General features: G+C 40.5%; 1 protein-coding gene across 2 annotated transcripts in view; it reads right to left on the reverse strand.

Moving 5' to 3' along the window:
* Positions 1-9268: 9268 nt before the first annotated feature.
* The window catches only part of KIF3A (kinesin family member 3A), a 77958-nt gene continuing 62810 nt past the window's right edge, over positions 9269-24416 (reverse strand). For both annotated transcript variants that reach the window (XM_075856459.1, XM_075856458.1), the window contains 2 exons: positions 21742-21866; positions 9269-11559 (listed from right to left, as the gene is read on the reverse strand). In XM_075856459.1, coding sequence (XP_075712574.1) covers positions 11511-11559; positions 21742-21866 — 174 coding nt within the window. In that variant the 3' untranslated portion in view covers positions 9269-11510. The remainder of the gene's footprint in view (positions 11560-21741; positions 21867-24416) is intronic.

Here is a 24416-nt window from a genome sequence, read left to right on the forward strand (position 1 = left end):
TATATATATAATTAATCCGGTCTACATTTTATTAATGGTAACAACTGTCGCCGCACTGTCACTTACTGTCCTAATGGGACTTTTACCCCTGCAGATATAACAGGTCATGGGCAGCACAGTGACCTTCACCTCACGCCTCCACACAAAACTCCTCAGATTGCAATTTGCAGCACCGTGGCATATTTACACACATTATAATTATAAACTTCAGACATTATAAACAATAGGGCCTCAACTAATAATCATAATGCTATCACCCTCAGGTTTCGGGTCCCATCAGTTCATTGCCAGTCCTGTACACCATCGTCTTCTTCTTCTCCTGTCTTCTGCTCTTCACTGACTGTCACCCTCAGGGTAACCCACACAATTGTGGAGTCAGACTACGTTGGTGTCCAGTGGGGGAGTTATTATTACCCCTTCCTAGCCACTTACTTATCAAAACACTTGGTCCTGCTGACGGATTCACTCAGGTCTTTGGTCTTTACTTTGATCTTTGCTGATGTAATCAGGACTTGGTTTGGTCCTTCTCATCTGTCCGACACCGTCTCCTTTAGTTTACGTCATCAGGCTGTACATAGCACCTCATGCTGTGAGCCTGGGGTAAGATCCCACGTAGGCGGATTAGTGGAGTTGTATTGTGACTATCAAACCCTCCGCATCTGTACTCTTCCTCTGGTAAGTTACTTGTCTGGGCGGCCGCTTAGAATTGTGACACTGCCATCAGTTCATGATAAACGCGTTGTAGTGGCTCAGGCTGCGCCTGCCGCATCTCAGTGATGGAGTTCGTGTTAAAAGTCTTTTAGTTCATATTTACTGGCACTTGCTGGGGACCCCCAACTCTTGTCAATTGTTAAAATAAATACTAATCTGGTAATAACATCATCCGCATACATTATAAACGTTGTTCTAAGTACATACAATAATGTCAGGCCCTTAAATGGAAAAACTTCTCTGTTCCAATGGACAGGGCACCTAGAATATGTGTGATTACTGGGTACATTTCATTTGCACTTGGTGATACTCTTTCAGCAGGATTTGTACCTTGATCTCAGCTGATCGCCTAGAACATCTCCACCTCACAGAAATATACACAGATTCAACATGTTTATCTGACAAGTGTCTCAAACCAATTTTTCTTACTCTAATCTGGTTCGTTCTACCTGGGGAGGCCTCTCAAGGTCTGTTCTCTTCGTGTGAGGCGGGTATGATAAGGTTGGCACCGGTCTGCTAGGACTGTTCTGTAGGCAAATCAAACAGCTCTAACAGAATTTAGCAGCAACAGCTGTAAAGCCTGGGACATACCAATTAGATCTTACCACGTCGATCCTTGCAGTCTTGGGGCATATGTGAGGTCATACACCATCAATGCAAGTGCCATCAAGAGTGCCTTGGGTGTTACCGGTTTACCTTCCTTTATCCGTCCACATTCTGTCAGAATCTGGTTCTCATGCCTTCCGCTCGCAGTTGGACTCTTCCTGTGGATAACAAGCTTTTCATAGCCTAATCAGTAATTGATCTTAATCAGATAATTAACTTGAAGAAAAACATTAACAATGACAGATTTATGTTAAACGTTCACACTGGTCAGTAACTAAAACTGATACCTACAAACTGATTCTTCTTCTTTATATACATATCTATACTTACACATATACACTGCACAGAATTCTCCGCTCTAAAAGTCTCCTTTCACAATAACAACAAAAATAAACAAATAAAAATGTTTTCGCATGGGAATATTCCGCTTCTGTACCTTTTATCTGACGCATGACTCTAATAGTCCAATGCTAAGGCTGGTCCAGAACTTTACATAAAACTTAACCTCAATATTTAATATTCCCACAACACTTCTTAAATACAGTTATTAAACAAACTAACCTTGGGACAATGTCTAGAGAACTGCTAACATCTTATCATTGTACAAACACCAGTTCAATACTTGGGATAACACTGTTCCCCCGTCACTTACACACAACGTCTGCAATGGGGAAGATATCGGCCGGGCTTCAGGCCCCCCCCCCCCCCTGAGAACAGGTCTACACACACGAGCACATTGTCATACACTTCTACCTCGGGTAGTTGTATGTTCTGCAGTCGCTGGGACGGGTAATCTGGCCGGGCTGCACTTTTCACAGGTACCTTTGCTGTTTTACCTATGTCATGCCGTGCGCACATCATGCCGGCTGCTACAAACCTAGTGGTGGCATTATTGTATCCAGGGACAAGCCAATTTACTGACACCTGGCTGCACATATCCTTGTTGTCAGGTCTGTCTTCTCTCACTCTCTCAATTGGCTTACCCGATGATCCAATAAAGTTCCTACTACCAATGGGCCCATAATTGTGGGCGATGCCAAATGCGTACCTAGAGTCAGTGTAAATGTCGGCCGTCTTACCTTTTGCCAGGTTATAAGTCTCAGCGAGCACCTCCAGCTCCGCTCCTTGAGATGAACAAGAAGGTGAGAGTGGTTTCTGGGTAATTTACCTGGTGCCTCATATCCTGTCTTGTACATACTGTATAATAAAATCTCTTTATTACAAATTTACATTAGAAACCCATGTCACATATAGATAGAACATCTCAAAGGGGTGGCGTCTTCATCCTCTAAAAAAAAAACCAAATGTTATACACTTCTCCACACTCATCTGATAATCCAGAATACTTTGAGAATCTCACTTTTATCAGGTTCTGCAAATACTTGATTAATACAAAGACAAATAAAAAAATAATAGAAATTCCTAAAAACTTTACATCAAATTAACAATGTCCAGACAATTTTTGTTTTTTTCCTTCTCCCCCATCTAAATCTGTAAAGACCCATCTGCGAGTGACGTCACCTCCTGTGTAAATTTGCTGGAGGGGGATGGTCTCTTACACAATACCTCATATTGGGTGGAGACTACAGCACAGCATACCCAGTGCCATATTTACTGTTCTGGAAAGATCTGGAACCATCTACACAGAAAAACCTCAACATTTAGGTTACTCTCATACACATTTAATCTGGATTACTCATTGGGTTCTCTTACACATTTTTAGATCTCCTGAAACCAAATTAATTAATTCAAAACAAACCAAAATTGTACCTGATCAGTTCCTTCACCATTCCCCCCTTTGTGGACTCTGTGAAAGTAATGTAGCAGAGTTCAAAACTACATCTCAACATAACACTAGTTTAACCCCCTGTAATGTACAACAGCCTGAAACAAAAATGACTTTTTCCTGACAAATACATTTTATCTTTACAATGATATAACTCATGTGTGAAATCAAAAACAAAACAATTGTAGTTATTCAATAAAACAGAAAATATTATATCTGATAACATTAATTACTGCAAACTAATAAACTGTATATAAAACTAGGGAACGGTGGGGGGCACATACATTTTCAAAACCCCGTGTCTCACAGTATCTGTAGTTTAATACATCTGAATTAACATCAAAACACATGAAATCTGATCACATCATAACACATAAATATCGTAACTTCTATAAACAACAGCACATGCGCAAAGAGAAGAAATTTATTTAGCTTTGTAGACATTACTAATATATATATATCTCTCAGCAGTGCATATTTAAATCTTTTGTCTCATCAGCCCTGCAGACTGCAGACAGTCAGCCCCCCCTCCTCCTCCCAAACACAGCATACTACACTACAGGGGGAGGGGGGGGGGGGGTGTCACACACTCACTTCTCACAGCGTCTAGTCTCACAATCTTAACACTTTCAATGCTGGCAAAACAACATACGTATCTGCAATCATTCATCACACCATTGTATAGGAATTATCTATGTTCAAAACATCAAACATAATCTGTAACATTGTCCAATCTGTCGGCCACCATCTCTATATTATGATGACGTGTTGCTTCACTAGCATGGAACCTAAAAAAAATAGAAAAAACACTACAAATGACAAAATTAACAAGGCAATTATTTCATACTGATTTGGTTGGGCCGGGCGTGGCCACATCAGGGGTGGGTGGTGGGGGGGCAGCCTCTCCCATTGGAAACACAGTGCGCAGCTGTGAGGGGGGGGGGTTTCCCACCCACAATGAGGACACACTCAACATGAGGTACGGACGCCATTACCGGGCGTTGGCTGGTCCTGTTTTCTAATACATACAATACCTTTCTTATTCCTAACTTCCTCTTCTGCAAATCCCTCTAAAGCACTTTCCATCAACTTTCTACCTTCCAACTTCCCTTTGTTCTCCAGAATACCTTTTGCCCAATCTCCGGCTTGCAGCCGCCCTCCTCTATGGATTCCACACACTTCCATCAATTTCTTCATTTTACTCACATACTGCTTCCCTTCCCTTTGCTTCAATAAATCATACGAATAGGACGGTCCGGAAACTCTCGATCCTGGAGATTTGAATATGGACCGTAAACCATCCATTCTAACAGTCTATGTTATACATGTAATTTATATAACAATTTTCGGTCAACGACTCCCAGGCCTCGCCGGAAATATTAAAATTCCTCAGTCTACAGCCTCCGGTCGACCGAAATATAATTTATTTAGACTCTCCGGCTTCGCTGGAAATATTAAAATCCCAGTCGATAACTCTCCGGTCTCTTATATAATCTTTTATTTAGACTCTAATTACCCAGAGGATGGTTAGTCGGGCGCGACTAAGGTCTCACAGGTTTTTTTACCTCACAGCGGAAAATATCACCTCTGTCGCCTGAGATAATCCAGAAAATCAACAAAAGGGTTCTACCGATCTCCACAAGACTGCCCACTAACACAGATAAGACGAAGATTTATAAAATCAATTCGCTTACCGTGTTATTGCGGAGGTGATCAAATTCCTTCAGTGGGCAACTTTGAGTCCTCTGTTTCACCCTGTGATTGTCGATTGTCCGGATTTTGATATTTCCTCGAGTGAGGTCTTATCTGGGGTGCCAAAATGTCAGGTCCGTATAATCAGGGAAGCTCCTTTCTCCCTGTCATTTCACACCGAATAACCACCTCTGTAAATTGAAAGCTGAAGGCATGCCTGGAAAGAAGTGAACGAGTCAGAAATGTTCGCTACACAACTTTCCCTTCATCAGAAAAGAGGAGAACTGAACTTTATTCAGCACAAAGAAAAAAACAGAGGAGACACATGCCCCTCCCTCGAGATGTGGGACTTGCTTAAGTCCCATTGGCTCCTCTGCTGTAAGTTTTCCTGTACATTCTTCTGCACACTCCTCTTTGCATTCCAGGGGGCGGTGTCTTCCATAGGCGTGTTATACAGGCTCTTTGTGCTCCATGAATCCAATCTCTTTGTGTAATATACTGAATATATATATATATATATATATATATATATATATATATATATGTAAGGATAATATTTTTCAAACAATATGCATGGTAATGATCCCTGACAGGACTAAAAGATCTAAAAACACTGAAGCCGCAAACTTTGTGAAAACCAAAATTTGTGTAGGTCTCAAAACTTTTGGCAAGGACTGTAGTTCTTAAGTGATCCAACGATCGCTGGTTCAGTTCCTCTTGGGGGGAGGGAGACTTAAGGAACAAAAACAAACTGTTAGGGTATGTTCACACAGCTTTTTTTCAGGCCGTAAACACCCCGAAAAACAGCTAAAAATATGGAGGCTGAGTGGCTCAAAACATCTGCCCATTGATTTCAATGGGAAAAACAGCGTTTCGTTCCCACGGGGCGTTTTTTTTACGCGCCAGTTTATAAAAAGTATTAGATAGTAAAATACTGGGTAAAACGGTGACTTCTGACTAGTCACATTTCTTGATGATTTACTAATCTTGCGACCCCTGACTGCTAATTACTACCTTAGGGCCGGTTCACATTAGTGTTGGGTTTCCGTTTGGGGTTTCCGTTCATCTATTCCGTCAGACGAACAGAAAGCCTACCGAAACTATAGCTTCCGTTTCAGATGGTCTCAGTTTTGTAAAGTTCCCGTTTTAACGGAAACAATAGCGCAGTCTACTAGGCTATGGTTTCTGTGAAAATTGTTTTATTTAATTTTACAGAACGGAAACCAACTGAAACGGACGCTATAGTTTCCGTAGGCTTTTCGTTCATCTGTTCTTCTAACGGAATAGATGAACGGAAACCCCAAACGGAACCCGATGCTGGCTTGAACAGGCCCTTAACCCCTTAATGACCGCCGATAAGCCTTTCCACGGCGGTCATTAGTGGGCTTTATTCTACAGCGCCGCCATTCCACGGCACTGCATTAGAATAAAGTAAACAGAGCAGGGAGCTGTCAAATCTCCCAGAGGTAGCTTAGGGCTGGGGGCATCCCTGCTCGACCGGGTGAGATCGATATAAGTATCGATCTCACCCGTTTAACCCCCCAGATGCAGTGCTGAATAGCGTGCACCGCATCGGAGAGGTTATGGAGAGAGGGAGGGAGCTCCCTCTCATCCCACTGACACCCGGCGATAAGATCGCTGAGTGTCTGTGTCTCCGATGGCAACCGGGGGCCTAATAAAGGCCTGTATCGCTGCGTCCGTAACGACCCCGTCTATAAAGCTGTTACATTATATAACCCGCACGGTGAACGCCGTAAAAAATAAAACAATGGAAAAATTGCTGTTAATCCTGACTTTAAAAAAAAATTGATAAAAAGTGATCAAAAAGTCGAATCTACTCTCAAATGGCACCAATACAAGTCGTCCCGCAAAAAAAAAGCCCTCATACAACTGCATCGGCGAAAAAATAAAACGTTACGGCTCTTCAAATATGGAGACACAAAAACAAATAATTTTGAAAAAAGTGTTTTTACTGTGTAAAAGTAGTAAAACATACAAAAACTATACAAATTTAGTATCGTTGCGATCGTAACAACCCGCTGGATAAAGTTATTGTGTTATTTATACCACACGGTAAACTATGTAGATTTGGGGCGCAAAAAAAGTGGTGAAATTTCAGGTTTTCTTCTATCCCCCCCCCAAAAAAAAAGTTAAAAGTTCATGAATAAATTACATGTACCCCAAAATGGTGCTATTAAAAAGTACAACTTGTCCCACAAAAAACAAGACCTTATACAGCTAGGTCGACGCAAAAATAAAAAAAAGTTAAGGCTCTTCGAATGTGACGATGGAAAAACATAAAAAATGGCTTGGTCATTAGGGCCCAGAATGCAAGCAGGGGGAAGAGGTTAATGATTGTGGTACTGAAGTTGTACTTATTTTTTTTTAATGTTTAGATTTAGAAGAAAATTACTACATCTTCAAATAGGTTACTTTATTTATTTTTTTAACATTTTTCTTTTTTGTCAGATGCCTATAGAAGTTGGTGAGGAGCACAAAATTGTTATTTAGGCCTTGACAAATAATAAAAAAAACAAACATTAAATTCTCAAGCTTGTACATGTTAATAAGGTCACCACCAAGGTTTCCTTTTCCAAGCTGAACAAGCCCAATTTTCCACAAATTTTGTTTTAAGAGAGACCTCCCATCCCATATATTAATCCAGTCACCACCTTCAAACCTACTCGAACTCTGGTATCCCCATAATTAAATGAGGGCTTGAAGGGGATTTATAGTGTGCCAATATTATACTTGGATCACAGGTATTTTTTACGCACCATAACATTTTATTTACTTGTGCAGCTGCTGTTTGACGTTGAGTACTACAAGTCCTTCTGTTTACCCCAGCTTCAATTTTTTATTTTATTTCATTGAATGAATACGCAGCCATATTATTACTCCAGCTTAGGTGCATTAGGTTACATTTACATGATCTTTAAACCGCTATTTGCGTGCCCTGCTAGCGTGGCATCGTTCCTGTAGGCAAATTCAAACGGTTCTTGGAATAAGCAACGTGGAGGGATATGTCAACACATGAAGCCATAGTTAAAGAGGCTCTGTCACCACATTATAAATGGCTTATATTGTACATGATGTGATAGGTGCTGTAATCTAGATTACAACAGTGTTTTTTATTTAGAAAACCGATAATTTTTTACGGAGTTATGACATATATTAGCTTTATGCTAATGAGTTTCTCAATGGACAACTGGGTGTGTTTTACTTTTTGGCCAAGTGGGCGTTGTACAGAGGAGTGTATGATGCTGACCAATCAGTGACCAATCAGCGTCATACACTTCTCTCCATTCATTTACACTGCATATAGCGATATAGCTATGTCGTTATGTGCAGCCACATAAACACACTATTGTATATTTATTGTCAGGACACTGCAGTAATCTATTAGCTCCAGCCAGGACGTGATGTCTATTCAGAATCCTGACACTTCTGTAGCGTCTCTGTGATTTACAGCATAGCAGGCGCAGTCTCGCAAGATTACACTGTAAACTGTCATTCACAGCGAGATCTCGCTGTGCTGTGCTGTAAATCACAAAGACGCTACAGAAGTGGTCAGGATTCTGAATACACATCACATCCTGGCTGGAGGTAATGTATATTCATGGTCATGACACTGCAGTAATGTTAGTGTTTGTGGATGCACATAGCGATATAGCTATATCGCTATGTGCAGTGTAAATGAATGGAGTGTATGACGCTGATTGGTCAGCGTCATACACTTCTCTCCACAACGCCCACTTGGCCAAAAAGTAAAACACGCCCAGTTGTCCATTGAGAAACTCATTAGCATAAAGCTAATATAGGTCATAACTCCGTCAAAAATTATCATTTTTCTAAATAAAAACCACTGCTGTTACCTACATTACAGCGCCGATCACATTATGTACAAGATAGAGCACTTATAATGTGGTGACAGAGCCTCTTTAAATGGGCAGTCATGACGTGATATGGGACAGTGATAAATCAAGCCATGAATAGTTGTATGTCCTGTATCCCAAAAGCTGCTTAGAAATTGCACTAAATGTTACAGAACTTGATAATACTCTTTAGGCCCCTTACCCACGGCAGTATTTAGGTCAGTATTTTGCATCACTATTTGTAAGCCAAAACTAGGAGTTAAAACTACACAGAGAAAAAAATATAAAAGATAGATTTACACCTCCGTGTTTTGTAACCACTCCTGGTTTTGGGTCACAAAATACTGATCCTAATACTGCCGTGTGAATGAGGCCTTAGAGTGAAACATTGATCTGTTGTTAAAGAGGTTTTTCCTACTCCATGTTTATTTTATAATAAATTACAAATTATTAGTTTCAGTTGTATTTCATGTGGACACATTCTTCCTATCAGGACTATCTGCCAGATACACCAGAAGAACATGTGTCAAACTATCGTCATTTAAAAGACCCCACTCACTTGGAAATCATAGCCCATCCCAATAATCCAAGACACACGTTTATCAAATACAATTAGAATTTATTTCAAAGGAAGTGAGACTCACACAGAGAAGTTCTGAAATAAAGAAAGCGATAAAAATTTAAGGAGTTTGTTTGACACCTTGATAAATAATGAGGATGTGGATCAAATGGCATTAAAGGCGTTGTCTCAAGATTAAAAGTTATCCCCTAACCACAGGATAGGTGATAACATGCTGATCATAGGGGTCCGACCACTGGGACCCCACTGATCACGAGGGTACCGTTTCTCTTAATAAATGGAGTGGCAGGTCCTGCATGCGCACTGCCGCTCTATTCACTGTCTATAGGACTGTCGGAGATAGCCGAGTACAGCGCTCAGCTATCTCTGGCAGTGCCATAGAGAAAGAATGGAGCATCAGAGAGCATGCACAACCTGCTGCTCTATTCATTTGGAGGAACAGGACCCCCGTTCTTGAGCTCGGTGGGTGTCCCAGCGGTCGGACTCCAACCGGTCAGCATGTTATCACCTATCAAGCGGTTAGGAGAGAACTTTTAATCTTAAGACAACTCCTTAAAAAACATAAAACCTCGATGAAAAACAGAAATCTCATAAATCTGCCCAAAACACAAGATATCAGCCTGTATTGCCAAATAATGGATAGCTGTATATTCCCACACTCGCACTACCCCTTTGTTCTTACTCATTCATGTCCAAGGGGTAACAGATTGTAAAAGTACAGGAGAGAACAGGCCATACAACCACATTCCCTAAGACGTTAAAAAGGCACAGAAACACAAAACGATCATTTTAAATACCGCGAAACCTCTCCAAAAGTCAACCTCTTTATTTAGACCAGGTTTCCTGTGGCAGATGTTCAATACCGTCACATAGTATGCATACTAGCCATCTTCTTTGGGAGGGGCACCCCTTTTCTAGAAGATATTTTCAATGCAATTCTGAGTTATCGTCTCAAAGAGGTTTCACGGTAATATGAAATAAATCAGGAAATGTCTTGATATGACATAACAGCTCCAGGCGAGGCAGTGACTATTAAAACCATCTTCATTTACTCACAGTACTTGCTCCACCTGCATGTTAGAATTAACTAAAACTATATATGACGTACAGTAAGTGAAAGGTTAGTAAGGCTTATTATTGGACAATAATCATATACAGTATTTTGCAAGCTAATTATGAAATCTTTCAAAAGTTGCCTACAACTCTGTGATTCAAAACATGCTACATATAACAAAGTGCCACACTGGTAAGAAATGACAACATATTGAAATGTGCAGTAAAAAAAAAAAAACGGACATATGTTTTTTGAGCTATTTCACAAAAATAGAAGTAAAACTAAAAAAAAACTGTACATTAGGGCACAAAGTATCCACACAAATATACATTAAATAAATATAAAGTCAAAGATGTAGAGGGAATGAAGCCATTTTGCGGTGACATAACATCCTATAAATGATAAACTATAGACTGGGACTAGGGCACAATGTGGCTGTAGGAAGGTGACGGAACATAATAGAATGTCTCTATTACCGAATTGTAGGGTCATGCTACTCTCGGATACAACACTGCTCAGTCAAGACCAATTCAGTGCTTCTGTAAGGTGTTACCAACAATAATGTAACTATTTAGAAGATTAGTGCATCCAACATAGAAAAAGACAAATGTGGCAACCATGAAGCAACTAGACTTGGTTTTAGAGCATTACTTGACGATGGAAAGATGCGTGTATGTGTATAGATATTTCATGAATTCGGTTTATCATATACGTGTATTAAAACAGTCCTTCACAACAGAATTGTCAATACCTTCCAGCTGATCAGTACATTAAATTTCCTAAAATATTCTGTGCTGCTGTGAGCACTAACCATGAGCAATAACCAGAAAATAGCGCTGGACCAGCTTTGTCAAACCTACGGTTAACGGATAACTCATGGGCAAATATATATTCTTGCATATAGTAAAGCAGAACTTCTTAAAGTGATCGGACATGCTACATGCCCGGGTAGGACAAAGGAGACGTTACATTGTGTCCATTACCAAAGGCTGAAATGGGAGCAAATGAAACTTATAAAGCCACGTAGCGAAGATAATGAAGTATGTCATAATGGGTGTCACATGGATTATCATACACAGCCTAAACATGGTATGCATTGTAGTCTGCCTCCTTGTAGTTTACATCCCGCAGATGTTAACTATTCCCTCTCCGGCTGTCACTCCACCAGAACACAGCGTTCGCTTCATAGTCCAGTACGGAAGACATCTACTGTAGCAATGAGTCAATCACGGCTTCCGGTTTTGATGAACGCTTCCTACAGGGAAAGAAATGGGATAAACTGTGATTAATACTGATGAAATGTGATATATGCAATATAATTATATCACATGAATCTCACACTATTTTGTCAATTTATGGGTATACACACACACACACACACACACACACACACACACACGCACACAATTAAAAACGGAAGAAAACTACAGCGCTATTTTCAAGGGAAAACAGCCTCTGATTTTTTAGCTGTTTTTTGAGAGGCTTTTCAATTGACCCTATGAAAAAAAGCTCCAAAACAGCTCAAGAAGTGACATGCTCTCTTAAATTTTTTTTTTTTTTTTTTTTTTTTTTAAGACCATGGCGTAAAAAACGCCCCGTCTGAACAAAATGCAGTTTTTCCCATGGATTACAATGGGAAACTGTTTATCTGCGTTTCACTCGCGTTTTTTCAAGGCATATTACGAGGCGTTTACGCCTGAAAACACTGCGTATGAACATCCCCTAAATGTAACAGATGCTGTACAAATTTACCTAAATATATGCATTGTCAAAAAGTAGCTCCTTAACGGTCTATGAGATTGCATGTATGGGACCGAGCTACTGAATTGTAACCCTTTAATGACCAGCCTATTTTAAACCTTAATAACGAAGCTATTTTTTAAGTTTTTCCATCGTCGCATACCAAGAGCTCTAACTTTTTTTTTTTGCGTCGACATAGATGTTTAAGGTCATGTTTTTTGCGGGACAAGTTGTATTTTTTAATAGCACCATTTTGGGGAATGGAAAAAAACCCCCCAGAAATTTCACCACACTTTTTTGCGACCTAAATCTACGCCGTTTACCGTGTGGTATAAATAACACAATAACGTTATTCATTGGGTTGTTACGATTGCAACGATACCAAATTTGTATAGATTGTGCATGTTTTACTACTTTTAGGGTATGTTCACACGTGGAGTAAAAAACGGCTGAAAATTTATGGAGCCATTTTCAGAGAAAACAGCCTTTGATTTTCAGGCGTTTTTGAAGCTTCTTTGAAAAACGCCTGAAAAGAAGCTCCAAATTAAGTGTTCAATGTGAAATCCGCTCCAAAAAACGGCTCAAAAAGTGACATGCACTTCTTTTTACGCTCCTTTTTTTAAAACAGCGGCGTAAAGACGCCCGTATGAACTAAATGCTGTTTTTCCCATTGATTTCAATGGGCAGATGTTTGTAGGCGTTCAGCTTCCATTTCTTCAGGTGTTTTTCGAGCTGTAAATGCCCCGAAATACGCCTGAAAACACTGCGTGTGAACATACCCTTATACAGTAAACACTTTTTTTTCAAAATTATTTGTTTTTGTGTCTCCATATTTGGAGAGCCGTAACATTTTTTTATTGTTCCGCGGATGCAGTTGTATGAGGGCATTTTTTTTTGCGCTACGACTTGTAGTTTTTTATTGGTACCATTTTGGAGTAGATGCGACTTTTTGATCACTTTTTATCACATTTTTTTTAAGGCAGGATTCTCAGAAAACAGCAATTTTTCCATTGTTTTTTATGGCGTTCACCGTGCAGGTTAAATAATTTAATTGCTTTAGAGTTAGGGTCGTTACGGACGTGGCGATACCAAATATGAGTAACTTTTTACTTTATTTAGTTTTTTTAAAATAATAAAGCATTTTGTAAAGTGAAAAAGGGTTTTTCATTTATTTATTTTTTATTAACTTTATTAATATTAATTAACTTCTCCTGGATCTTTTATGGGGAACTGCTCCTGGAATTACTCACTTGGATATCAGCCCTGGTGGTGAGGTTCCTGTCATTTGTTTCCGTTGTTTCGTGTGATTTTCTGGTGTATGAACTGGTTATTGTTTTGACTCTGCTTCATCTGACTTATCCGTGTACCGACCTCTGGCCTGGCCTGGCCCTGCCTCCGAAGATTGATTACTGGACCAGACATTCTATTACCTGCCCGTCTATTACCAACCCCATTCTGATTGACCATAAAACTGTTCACACCCGCCACCTGCAGCATGACCGTCTATTGGGGACTGCAACCTGGAAATCCTACTGGCAATGTTTATACCTTGAGGGGATTATGGGTGAAGAACAGGGGATTCCTTTGACTGCGCACACCCGATTAGCCTGTGCCAACTAAATAATAGTTCCAGTAATTCATTGTTCATGCCGGTTGCCAAACTACTCCTGTGCTGTGCTACTCGTGCTTTACCGTTTCAACTACGCAAGCAACGGACTGGCATCCAGGTACGCTCTTTGGCCTTTTTGTCCACTACCTTTAGGAAATTGAGATTTGAGAAAACCCATCAGAGGGTATGTAGAGATACACTGTATGGCCAAACGTATGTGGACACCTGACCTATCTGCGCTAGTTGGATCTCACATTTCAAAACCATGGCTATTAATATGGAGTCTGACCCACTTTTGCTGCCATAAAACTCTTCACCCTAATGGAAAGGCTTTCCGCAATCAATATTCCCATTCATCCCCAAGGTGTTCAATGTGATTAAGGTCAGGGCCCTGTACGGGCCACTCGAGTTCCTCCACAACAACCTCACACACAACCTCCAACGTCAAACGTCTTTATGGACCTGGCTTTGTGCACAGTCACGCTGGAACACAAAAGAGCCTTTCCAAACTGTTGCCACAAAGTTGGAAGTAAACCATAGTTAATGCTACATCATACAAAGTAATTTTAGACATTACCTGTCACTGGAAATAAGGGGCCTAGAACAAACACTGAAAAACTGCCCCAGACTATTATTCTTCAACCAAATAGAGTATGTACTTTGCATTCTGGTAGGTAGCGTTCCTGGCATTTGTAAAACCCAGATTTGTCCATTAGACTGCCAAAAAGTGAAACGTGATTCAGAATTACAGCCGACTATTGCCAATGTGATCTTAGGCTTGTGGGCAGCTGCTCGACCACGGAAACTTATTTCATAAAGCTCCCACTACACTGTTCTTGTTCTTGTGTTGACGTCATTGCCAAAGGCAGTTTTGAACCCTGTAGTGAATGATGCAATAGAAAATAGGGAATTTCTACGAACTACGTGCAGAAGCGTATGACGGCTTACCTCTGTGTGTGTGCGTGGTCTACTGCTAATAATAGCACTTACAGTTGAACGGGGCTGATCAGAAATGTCACAAATTGAATTGTTGCAAAGGTGGCGTCCTATGACAGTGCCAAGTTTAAAATCACTGATCTCTTCAGTAAGACCAATACTACTAGCAAGGTTTGTCTATGGAGATTGCATGGCTGTGTGCTTGATTTTATGCACCGGTTTCCAATGGGTCTGAAAGGCCTGAACTCAATAATGGGAAGGGGTGTCCACTTTTGGCCGTTTAGTGTATTAACATTTGAGGGTGAAATTGAAAGTGCAATGAGTGCCACAGCTTAAAGCATTTGTACAGATGAGTATTTTGGAGTTGGAAAGTGGACTGTAGCTGCACGAAACAAAGGAGGACATTTTTAGTACAAATGTTACCCAAGCGGGTAATACCTAAGGTAGAGCTGCGCGATTAATCAAATTAATTTGATTCATTCGCCATTTAAAGTTGGCACGATTCTGGATTTGCCCAGAATCGTGAAATAGTTACAGGCTCCGCCCCCATAGGCGGAAAAAAAAAAAACTAACAACCTTTATTAACAAGCACACGCTGCACAGCGCATCTACTTTAATGAACAGGAGTAGGAGTGAGAGGACTGGGGTTTGCTAACTCTGTGTGTAACGGAGTCCAGATATTGATTTATACGGAGTCCCGTTCTCCCAGGCAGCTTCTTAACCCATTAAGTTCCTTCTGCATTTCAAGGCTTAAGAAGCTATAGCCACCCTATAACTTCTTAAGCCTTGAAATGCAGCATGAACTGAATGGGTAAATGAAGTGGTTTTCGTTATCTTCAGTTATAATGCCATAGCAGAGAGCAGTGTCAGGGAAGGAGCCTCAGTGCTGGTGATATACAATGCAGCAGGGTTTAATATTTCTGTGTAGTACTGCTGGTAATAAATCTAAGAGACTTGCCACAGAAGTTATGTCCAAAGAGCAGTCATAAATCACATGAAGACTTTGGCGGTAATTTATAAACCTTTCTAGACCAAAAAAGCCACAAAGGGGCCCAAAAGTCATAATTTGCTGTCCAAATTGAGACTTGCCCTTTTTGCGCAACCCACGACACTTTTGTAGAAAGGGGCGTGACCTCTAGTAAAGAGTGTGACCACTGCACCCAAACAAATTTATTATAATTTACATATAAAAGAGTATCCGGCACACCAATTTTGAAACAAAGGTATTTTTATTTTGTTTTTAATGCCAATGGCATTTATATTTGGGGTGGGCCCCTATCCGTCCAAAACCCCACCCTTCCACGTATCTGGTGCTGTCTGAACCTATACACAAATTATTATAATTTACGCCAGGCGAATTGTAACATTAGGACATGTTAAAAAGCCTATTACACCGGCCAATTTTGGCCGGAGCAAAGAGCGCCGATCAACAAGACAGCTTGTTGATCGGCGCTTGTTTGCTCCAGTCACAAGGAGCTATATGTATGGGGACGAGCGCTCCTTACTCCGATCGCTCATCCCCATACATTATCATCATGTCGGCAGACGTGCTGCCAACAACGATAATATTAAAGTTTTATTAAAACTATACGATCAGCTGATGAACGAGCGTTTGCACAGGGAAATTTTCAGCAACGAGCGTTGTATGAACGCTTGTCTGCTCAATAATTGCCCAGTACGTCGGTCTGGATCTTTCCAGGCGTACACGCTAGCCATAGGAAAAAAATGTATGTGAATGTAACCTTCTGTATATTTTACCTCAGGTCTCACTGTTCTCCTGCTGCTCATATGCACTGCACCATATATACTGTACAATGTTTACTAGAAATGTACCATAAATACCCTATCTTGTTAATTTTTTTTTCAGTTTATTCAACAAAAATCAGAAGGAAAAAAATAAATAAAAAAAATAGATTCAAATCGAAAATAGACCATATAGTGTTGAAAAAAAAAATCTATATTCAATTTTTAGGCAAAATCACCCAGCCCTAACCCAAGGTGATCCAAAATTGGTGATCTGGGGCCGATAAAAAAATAAGGTAAAGTAGGGGTATTCCGCTAAGAAAGGTCAGGTATGATAGCGATTGATTATGGAATTAGCTCTGGGCCAAACAGTCGGGCAGATTTATCAAACCTGTTGAAGGAAAAACGGTCCTTGTTATCCAAGGCAACCAATTAAGAGTTCAATTTACACGTTTAAAACTGGTCTGCAATAGATTCTTATAGATTCTCAAATCCAGTTCTGCTAGATCAAGCGAAACTTTCTCCAACAGTATTGTCTAAATTTGGACCTAGAGTTTTAACTCTGTGTCCCAAATGTCAAACTTACCCAGGAACAACGATTAATTTACTTTGGAATTGCCCAAAATTAAGACATTGCTGGTCTTGTGTTATTAACCCCTTCCCGCTTTTGGGTGTGACTGTACGTCCGAAATCAAAGTGATTTCCTGCAATAGGGCGTACAGTTACGCCCAAGCTTTAAACTGTCACCATGTCAATAGACATGGTGACAGCGTTCTGATCGCAACTGTCATAGACAGTTGCCGAACAGGACTCGCGGCACTGGACCAATCAGAGTGGTCCCGTGCCGGCATGAGCTGTGATTGGCCAGTCGGTACTGACAGGCAAATCACAGCGCAGGAGACTCGTTTTGCCGGCATCTCCGGCTCTGACAAGCGCATTCCTGTCAGAGAGCTTGTCAGTCGGACGCCAGTGAAAGAACAGTGAAAGTGAAGAACAATGGTTAAAAAAAAAAACAAAAAAAAAAAAAACAGCGATCTGCCCCTGTTGTGCCCACTGACCAGTGATCACCACCTTTGGTGCCCACTGGTTGTAAGATATATAATTATATAATTTCAGTCACCCACAGTGTCCTTCTGCCGTGTGATCTGTGCCCAGCGATCACCTGTCGCAGTACCTGGTCGCCATCACCCTGCTGTGTCGCTAGATTGCCAACTGGCCGAGTTCCCGGTTAGGTAGCAATGCCACTTCTCATTTAGTTTTCCCCCTGGTAGGTAGGGTACGCTTACTGTTTGAATACAGCAGGGTTGCTGTTCTCATTGCGCAGTTGAGAGTGGCGCTGGTTATTTTTTGTTAAAAAAAGTTTTAAAAAAAAGTTTAAAAAAAAATAATAAAGTTACAAAAAAAGGGTTACAAAAAAACGGAGTTACAAAAAAAAAGTGTTAGTTAGTATCTGAACAAAATTATGACCAAAAGAGTCTTCACAGCCGAGGAAGCGTATCAAATGAGGTGTTCTGATACGGACAGCGCGAGTGAAGGTGAAGAGCAGTTCGTGCTTTCATCTTCATCCAGTGACTCCGAGTCTGCACCCCCCCGTCGGCGCAGAAGAGCCGTAGGTCCTGCTCTGCCTGAGCGGACATGGGTAGCTGCGGACAATTATACCCCCCAGGTGCCTGAATTTACAGCCCCCTCAGGCATTCAAATGGACACCACGGATTTCAGCCTCATTGATTATTTTAAAGTTAAAGTTTTTTTTCAGACACCCTTTTAGAATTAATTGTCCAGCAGACCAACATTTATGTGGAACAATTTATCGCCCAGAATCCAAACTCATTTTATGGGAGAGGCCAAAATTGGACCCCAACAAACGCAGTGGAATTGCTGAAGTTTTGGTCTCATAAAAAAGCCCAGTATTAGAGACTATTGGTCCCCTGATATTTTATATAACACCCCCCTTTACCGCACAGTAATGACAAGGACGCGATTCGAAGCCATCGTAAAATTCCTTCATTACAATGATAATAGTCAGTGCCCACCCCCACAGGACCCACATTTTGATAGGCTGTATAAAATAAGACCATTGATTGCCCACTACTCCCAAAGTTTTTCCCAAGTTTATACCCCTCAACAAAATATTTAGTTAGATGAATCATTAGTGAGTTTCAAGGGTAGACTGCACTTCAGGCAGTATCTACCCAATAAAAGAGCCCGGTACGGCATAAAACTGTACAAACTCTGCGAAAGTGCCACCGGTTACACCTACCCTTTTAAAACCATACAGAGCCATGTGCAAGACCAAGGTATGGTATAAAAAAAACTGTCTGTGCATCTCACACAGATGGCTTGATACAACGCCTTTGTTCTCTGCAGATACGCCGACAGTGGGGATACGTTCCTGCAATTTCAGGAAAAGGTCATCAAGTGCCTGATATTTGGTGACCAGGAAGGGGAGGGCAGTTCATCCGGTTCTTCCGTCAGCAGGATAATTCCCGGCCAGCATTTCTCCACAGAAATCCCCCCCACTAAAAAAAAACAGAAGCCCCCAAAAAAATGCCGTGTGTGCGCCAAGCGAGGCATTCGTAAGGACACCACATACCAATGTGAGACGTGTCCCACAAATCCCGGCCTGTGTATGAAACAATGTTTCAAAATATCTCATACCTCCTTGGATTTTTTATTTATTTATTCTTGATTCACCTTCTCTGTCTCCCATACTGGCCATGACCAATTATTAATTTTTTTTACTGACCAGCCCCATTTAAAATTTGATCATTTAAAATTTGTAAAAAAAAACACCTAAAAACAAAACTAAAAATTCTCACTATACCAAGGACTCGAGGGAGTGTCTGTCTCATCCAGGTTGCAAATCTGGGTGAGAGGAATAAATCCAGATGAGATTGGTTGTCTCAGCAAATCTTTTTTTGCTGAGGCCTTTGATTTATTTTTTGGGCTGGATTTTATGGAATGGTGGGTAGGTTGGTAGTGGGACCTGCCATTCGCTTTCCCTCCATAGCGGGTTTTCCAGCTTGCCCTCCTTAGTTACTAAAATTAAAGTATTTCTTATTATACCCCTGGATGAATACCTAGAGGGTTGTCACTTCAAATTAAAAATTCTCACTATACCCCTAGATGAATACCTTGAAAGGTGTTACATTACAATCTAAATCTTCTCACTATACCCCTAGATGAATTCTTTGAGGGGTTTAGTTTCCTAAATGGGGTCACTTTTCTGGGTTTCTAATGTTTTGACACCCCAGATCCTCTGTTTTCATGACACTGGGCAGTAAATGCCATCGTAGTAGGCCTCAGATGTTGCATGGTGCTCTTTACCTTCTGAGCCCTGCCATGTGCTCAAACAGCAGTTTATCTCCACAAATGGGGTATTGCCGTATTCAGGAGAAATTGCGTAACAAACTGTGGGTGCTTTTTCTCTTTTAACCCCTTGTGAAAATGATGAATTTGGGGCTAAAGCAACATTTTCTTTGAAAAAAATCTACCTTTTATTTTTTTACTGCCCAGTGTATGAAACACCTGTGGTGTCAAAATGCTCACTATACCACTCGAAAAATTCCTTGAGGGGTGTAGTTTCCCAAATGGAGTCACTTTTGGGGGGTTTCCACTGCACTGGTACCTTTACAAATGCGACATGGTGCAGAGAAATCAATCCAGCACTCCAAAGGCTAAATGGCGTGCCTTCCCTTCCAAGTCCTGCCGCTTGCCCAAACAGAAGTTTATGACCACATGTTTGGTATTTCCGTACTTTGGAGAAGTTGCTTTACAAATGTTGGGGTGCTTTTCCTCATTTATTTGTAAAAAAAAAATTACAAATTGTGAGGTAAAGCTACATGTTATTGGAAAACTTAATTTTTCATTTTCACTGCCCAATTCTAATAATCTATGAAACACCTGTGGGGTCAAAATGCTCACTACACCCCTAGATGAATTCCTCAAGGGGTTTAGTTTCCAAAATGGGGTATTTTTTGGGGTGTTTCCTTTGTTTCGGCACCACAAGATCCCTTCTAACCGGACATAGTGCCTGAAATACAATCTAAGAAAAGGAAGGCCCTAAAATCCACTAGGTGCTCCTTTACTTCTGAGGTCGGTGTGTCAGTCCATTAGCGCACTAGGGCCACATGTGGGATATTTGTAAAAACTGCAGAATCAGGGCAATAAATATTCAGTTGTGCTTCTCCGGTAAAAACCTTCAGTATTACAGGAAAAATTGATTAAAATGGAATTTCTGCAAAAAACACGAAATTTGTACATTTCCCCGCTACTTTGCTTTAATTCCTGTGAAACGCATAAAGGGTTATTTTTGGCGTTTTGCACACAAAAAAATTGAATAGATCTACCAAATTTTTTCACTAACAAAGTACAATATGTCACGGGAAAACAATCTCAGGTAAAAGCATTCCTGAGTTATTACCAAATAAAGTAACACACGTCAGATTTAAAAAAATTAGGCTCTGTCATTTGGTCCAAAAGTGGCTGCGTCCTTAAGGGGTTAAAGAAGTCTATGATACATATTTGCCATTTGATCTAAAATGTTGTATTCTTGTTGGTTCCTGCTTTCACTATGTGCAGAAGTATCTAGTATTGGGTATATGTAGGTCATTATTAGAGGCTATTGAGATAGTCTTTCAATTTTGGATCTGAATGGTTGACTCGTTTGGGCATAATTGCCCAAATTGAAAAATTTGTAGCCATCTGGAGCCCATAGTTGGGCACTTCGAATGATGGGAGGGAGGGTATATGAGGGGGAGTAAAATGCACATTTATACGATAATTATTTTTTTTTCTTTATGGATGTCTATTTCTAAGAAAAAAAATTGTGATATAAATTAAAAAAAATAAACTGGTCTGGAGATATGAAAGTAGCACTGTGATTTGTTTCTATGGGCAACAAGACCAATTTTACTCCAAGGCCTCATGCACACGGTCGTGCCCGTAATCTTGGCCCGCGATTGCGGACACAGGCGGCCGCATTTTCGGGCTGTGCTCCCATACAAAGTATGGGAGCACGGCCCGTAAAAAACAAAAAGTAGGACATGCTCCATAATTCCAAACACGGTTCCACAGCAGAGACACTTATCTGTAGCGATACAGAAAGGTGTCCGCGGCCAATAGAACCGGGCGGGGCTGTAATTTCGGACCCTATCACGGTCCGCGATTACGGAGATTTTTTACGGTCGTGTGCATGGGGCCTAAGACATTCTTGATAAATCTGCCAGCAAGGGGAGATGTATTTAGTGACTTGTGCCTGTTTTCTGGTGGACAAAATACACATAACGTGATAATGTGTTCAATATGACCTTGTGCTTCCACTGTACTTTTCTGACTGGAGGAGTCAGAAAGAAACAGAAGTGATTCCTCCAGCACCATATCTCAAGCATGATAGAGACGGACACATACCTTCGACCTGTCTTGGGTCTTGTTTTTCCTTTTGATGTTCTAGGCCTTTCTAGCTTCATTAAGGACTGACGAAGACTCTCCTCGGTGTAAGCCAAATATATATGAGACAAATCCACTTCAAAAGGCTGAGGGAACATAAAGCAAAAGACACCAATTTCAAACACATGGCAAGACGGAGCGGTTTACGTAAGAGGTCGGGCTAATGGACATGTTTAACTTGTACGTCGGGAGCTTTCCTGATGAACACAATAAACATAGGGCATAAACATTATGTGAAACAAAAAAAAAAAACTGAAAATCTGTGAAAAAAAAAAAAAAGGAGTTCAGCCCTGACCTTAAAGGTAAAATAAACGTTCAAACTTCTGACATGTCAGAAGTTTTGATTGTTGGGTCCGAGCACTGGGACCCCCACCAATCGGTAAAACTAAGCGGTAGAAGTGCTCGTGTGAGTGCTGAGCTGCTTAGCTGATGTATCGGAGTACAGGCTCATAGACTTTCTATGGAGCCCGTACTCCGCTACATTGATTTCCGGAAAAAGCCGAACAGAAAAATAAAAAAAAGCACTTCTGCCGCTTCGTTTTAGCGATTGGTGGGTGTCTCCGTGCTTTGACCCCCACCAATCAAAACTTCTGACATGCCACTACCCTTTAAATAAGTTACGCACCAACATACAATTGCAGAAAAACAAATGAAAGAGAATCATTTAAAACTTAAATGGACACATTTTTTCTTTGATTTTAGAGCTACATAATATATTTTGGTTAAAGTACAAAAGTTTGCTCTGGGGAGGAGCAACTTAAATCAAGATGATTCTTATGCCCCAGGTACTGTACATTCTCCATAATTCCCCGGTATGGATACCCAAACATTGGTTTAGACGAATGCATAATCTCTTTCGGGATCTGGTCTGGAAAAAAGGGGTTCCAAGAATAAAATTGGAGAAATTACAATTGCCAAAAGATGAAGGGGGATGTTGCTCTGCCGAATGCCTGGATATACTACCTGGCTGCTCAGAGCCAACATTTTAAAGGATGGGAGGACACAGAGAACTGGGGATCTAGTGCACGCTTATTGTCGTACATGGGGGGAGGACTTAACCCGCTGGAGGGGCTGGAAGCGCATACCTACAAGAGATTGGCGAGTACAAAACCAACATTGCTCCTGATACATAAAGTCTGGTGGCAATGCAAACAGATTTTAAACATAGGAATGTGTACTAAATATACACCCATATGGCATAATCCGGTTCTGTGGGAAATGTGTCAATTGGAGGGCATGCAAAAATGGGAAACGGCAGGGGTTATGCGACTACATCACCTGTATGATGATACCGTATTACGGTCCTTTCAGCAGTTGAAAGACCAATTCCAACTGGAACACAGTATGTTCTATCAATACTTGCAGGGGGCAATGTTGGGTTTTTTTTCTGTCATGCTAGCACTGCTGTATATGATGCTGCTACAGATGTTGTATGATTGTCAATGTCTTATTGTTCTAGTTAATAAAATTGGATTGATTTAAAAAATAAAAAATAAAAAAAAAAAAAGTACAAAAGTTAAAGTGAATTATTAAAAGTGATTTCATCCAAATAAAGCTTAAAGATGTATTACTATCTTAGGCATTTATGGTACATCCTGTTGAGGGCTGCTCACAACTCTTCATGGAAGTGTATGAAAAATGGGGCAGTTGGGAATCGTTGAATAGAGGTCATTGGACCTCAGTTCTACCAATAGATGAGGGTCCAAGAGGGGGGACCTGCACCCATCAGGCAATATGGGAACACCCTTTTAAGGCTGGGGCTACACATAGCCTTTTTGTAGTGGGAATTCTTATGGCCGGTAGTCAGTAGTCTAGGCAATGCTCTGGGAGATAAACAGTCTGGAGTCAAGACCGATACATTGTAGCAAAGTACCAGTGAGATTAGTGCAGCTGTTGAGGCTTTTAGCACACAGCATTTCCTAGATTGGATTCAATCGTATCCACAGCTCAGAGCAGGGCTAAGACATGTACCAGATTGTAAACAAGAGTGTTCTCATTCACTGACAGCAAACAAATATCTCCAAAATTGTGAGGAATTGAAACACAATATATATTAGAAAGTTTTATAACATTTATAGTGTTTTAGCTTTAGTTACAGAAAACCCCTTATACACAAAAAATATATAAACCACCATTAACCCCTTAATGACCAGGCCATTTTGCACGTTAATGACCAAGGATTATTTTTTGTTTTTCGCATGCCAAGAGTCGTAACTTTTTTTTTATTCCGTGGACATAGCCGTATAAGGGCTTATTTTTTGCGGGACGAGTTTTATTTTGTAATTGTACCATTTTTAGATACTTATAATATATCGATTAACTTTATTTTAGGAGAGAATTGAAAATAAGCAGCTATTCCAGCATTGATTTTCACGTTATAAATTTACGCCGTTTACTATGCAGCGTAAATAACATAGAACCATACCGAAGAAAGAATAGAGCATATAGTCGGAGTATATAAGAATATATCAATTTTATTATTACAAAATAACATACATTTAGAAACACATCATTAGAAGACTCTAGTACTAGTACTGTGGTACGTCATTCAGCACAGGAAAATATTATGTAAAACAGACGAAGTGGTGTATACCGCAAAGTTGTATATACTACCCACAGAAGTGATTATAGTATGT

The sequence above is a fragment of the Rhinoderma darwinii genome, chromosome 3, assembly GCF_050947455.1.
Source record: "Rhinoderma darwinii isolate aRhiDar2 chromosome 3, aRhiDar2.hap1, whole genome shotgun sequence".
Lineage (NCBI taxonomy): Eukaryota > Metazoa > Chordata > Amphibia > Anura > Rhinodermatidae > Rhinoderma > Rhinoderma darwinii.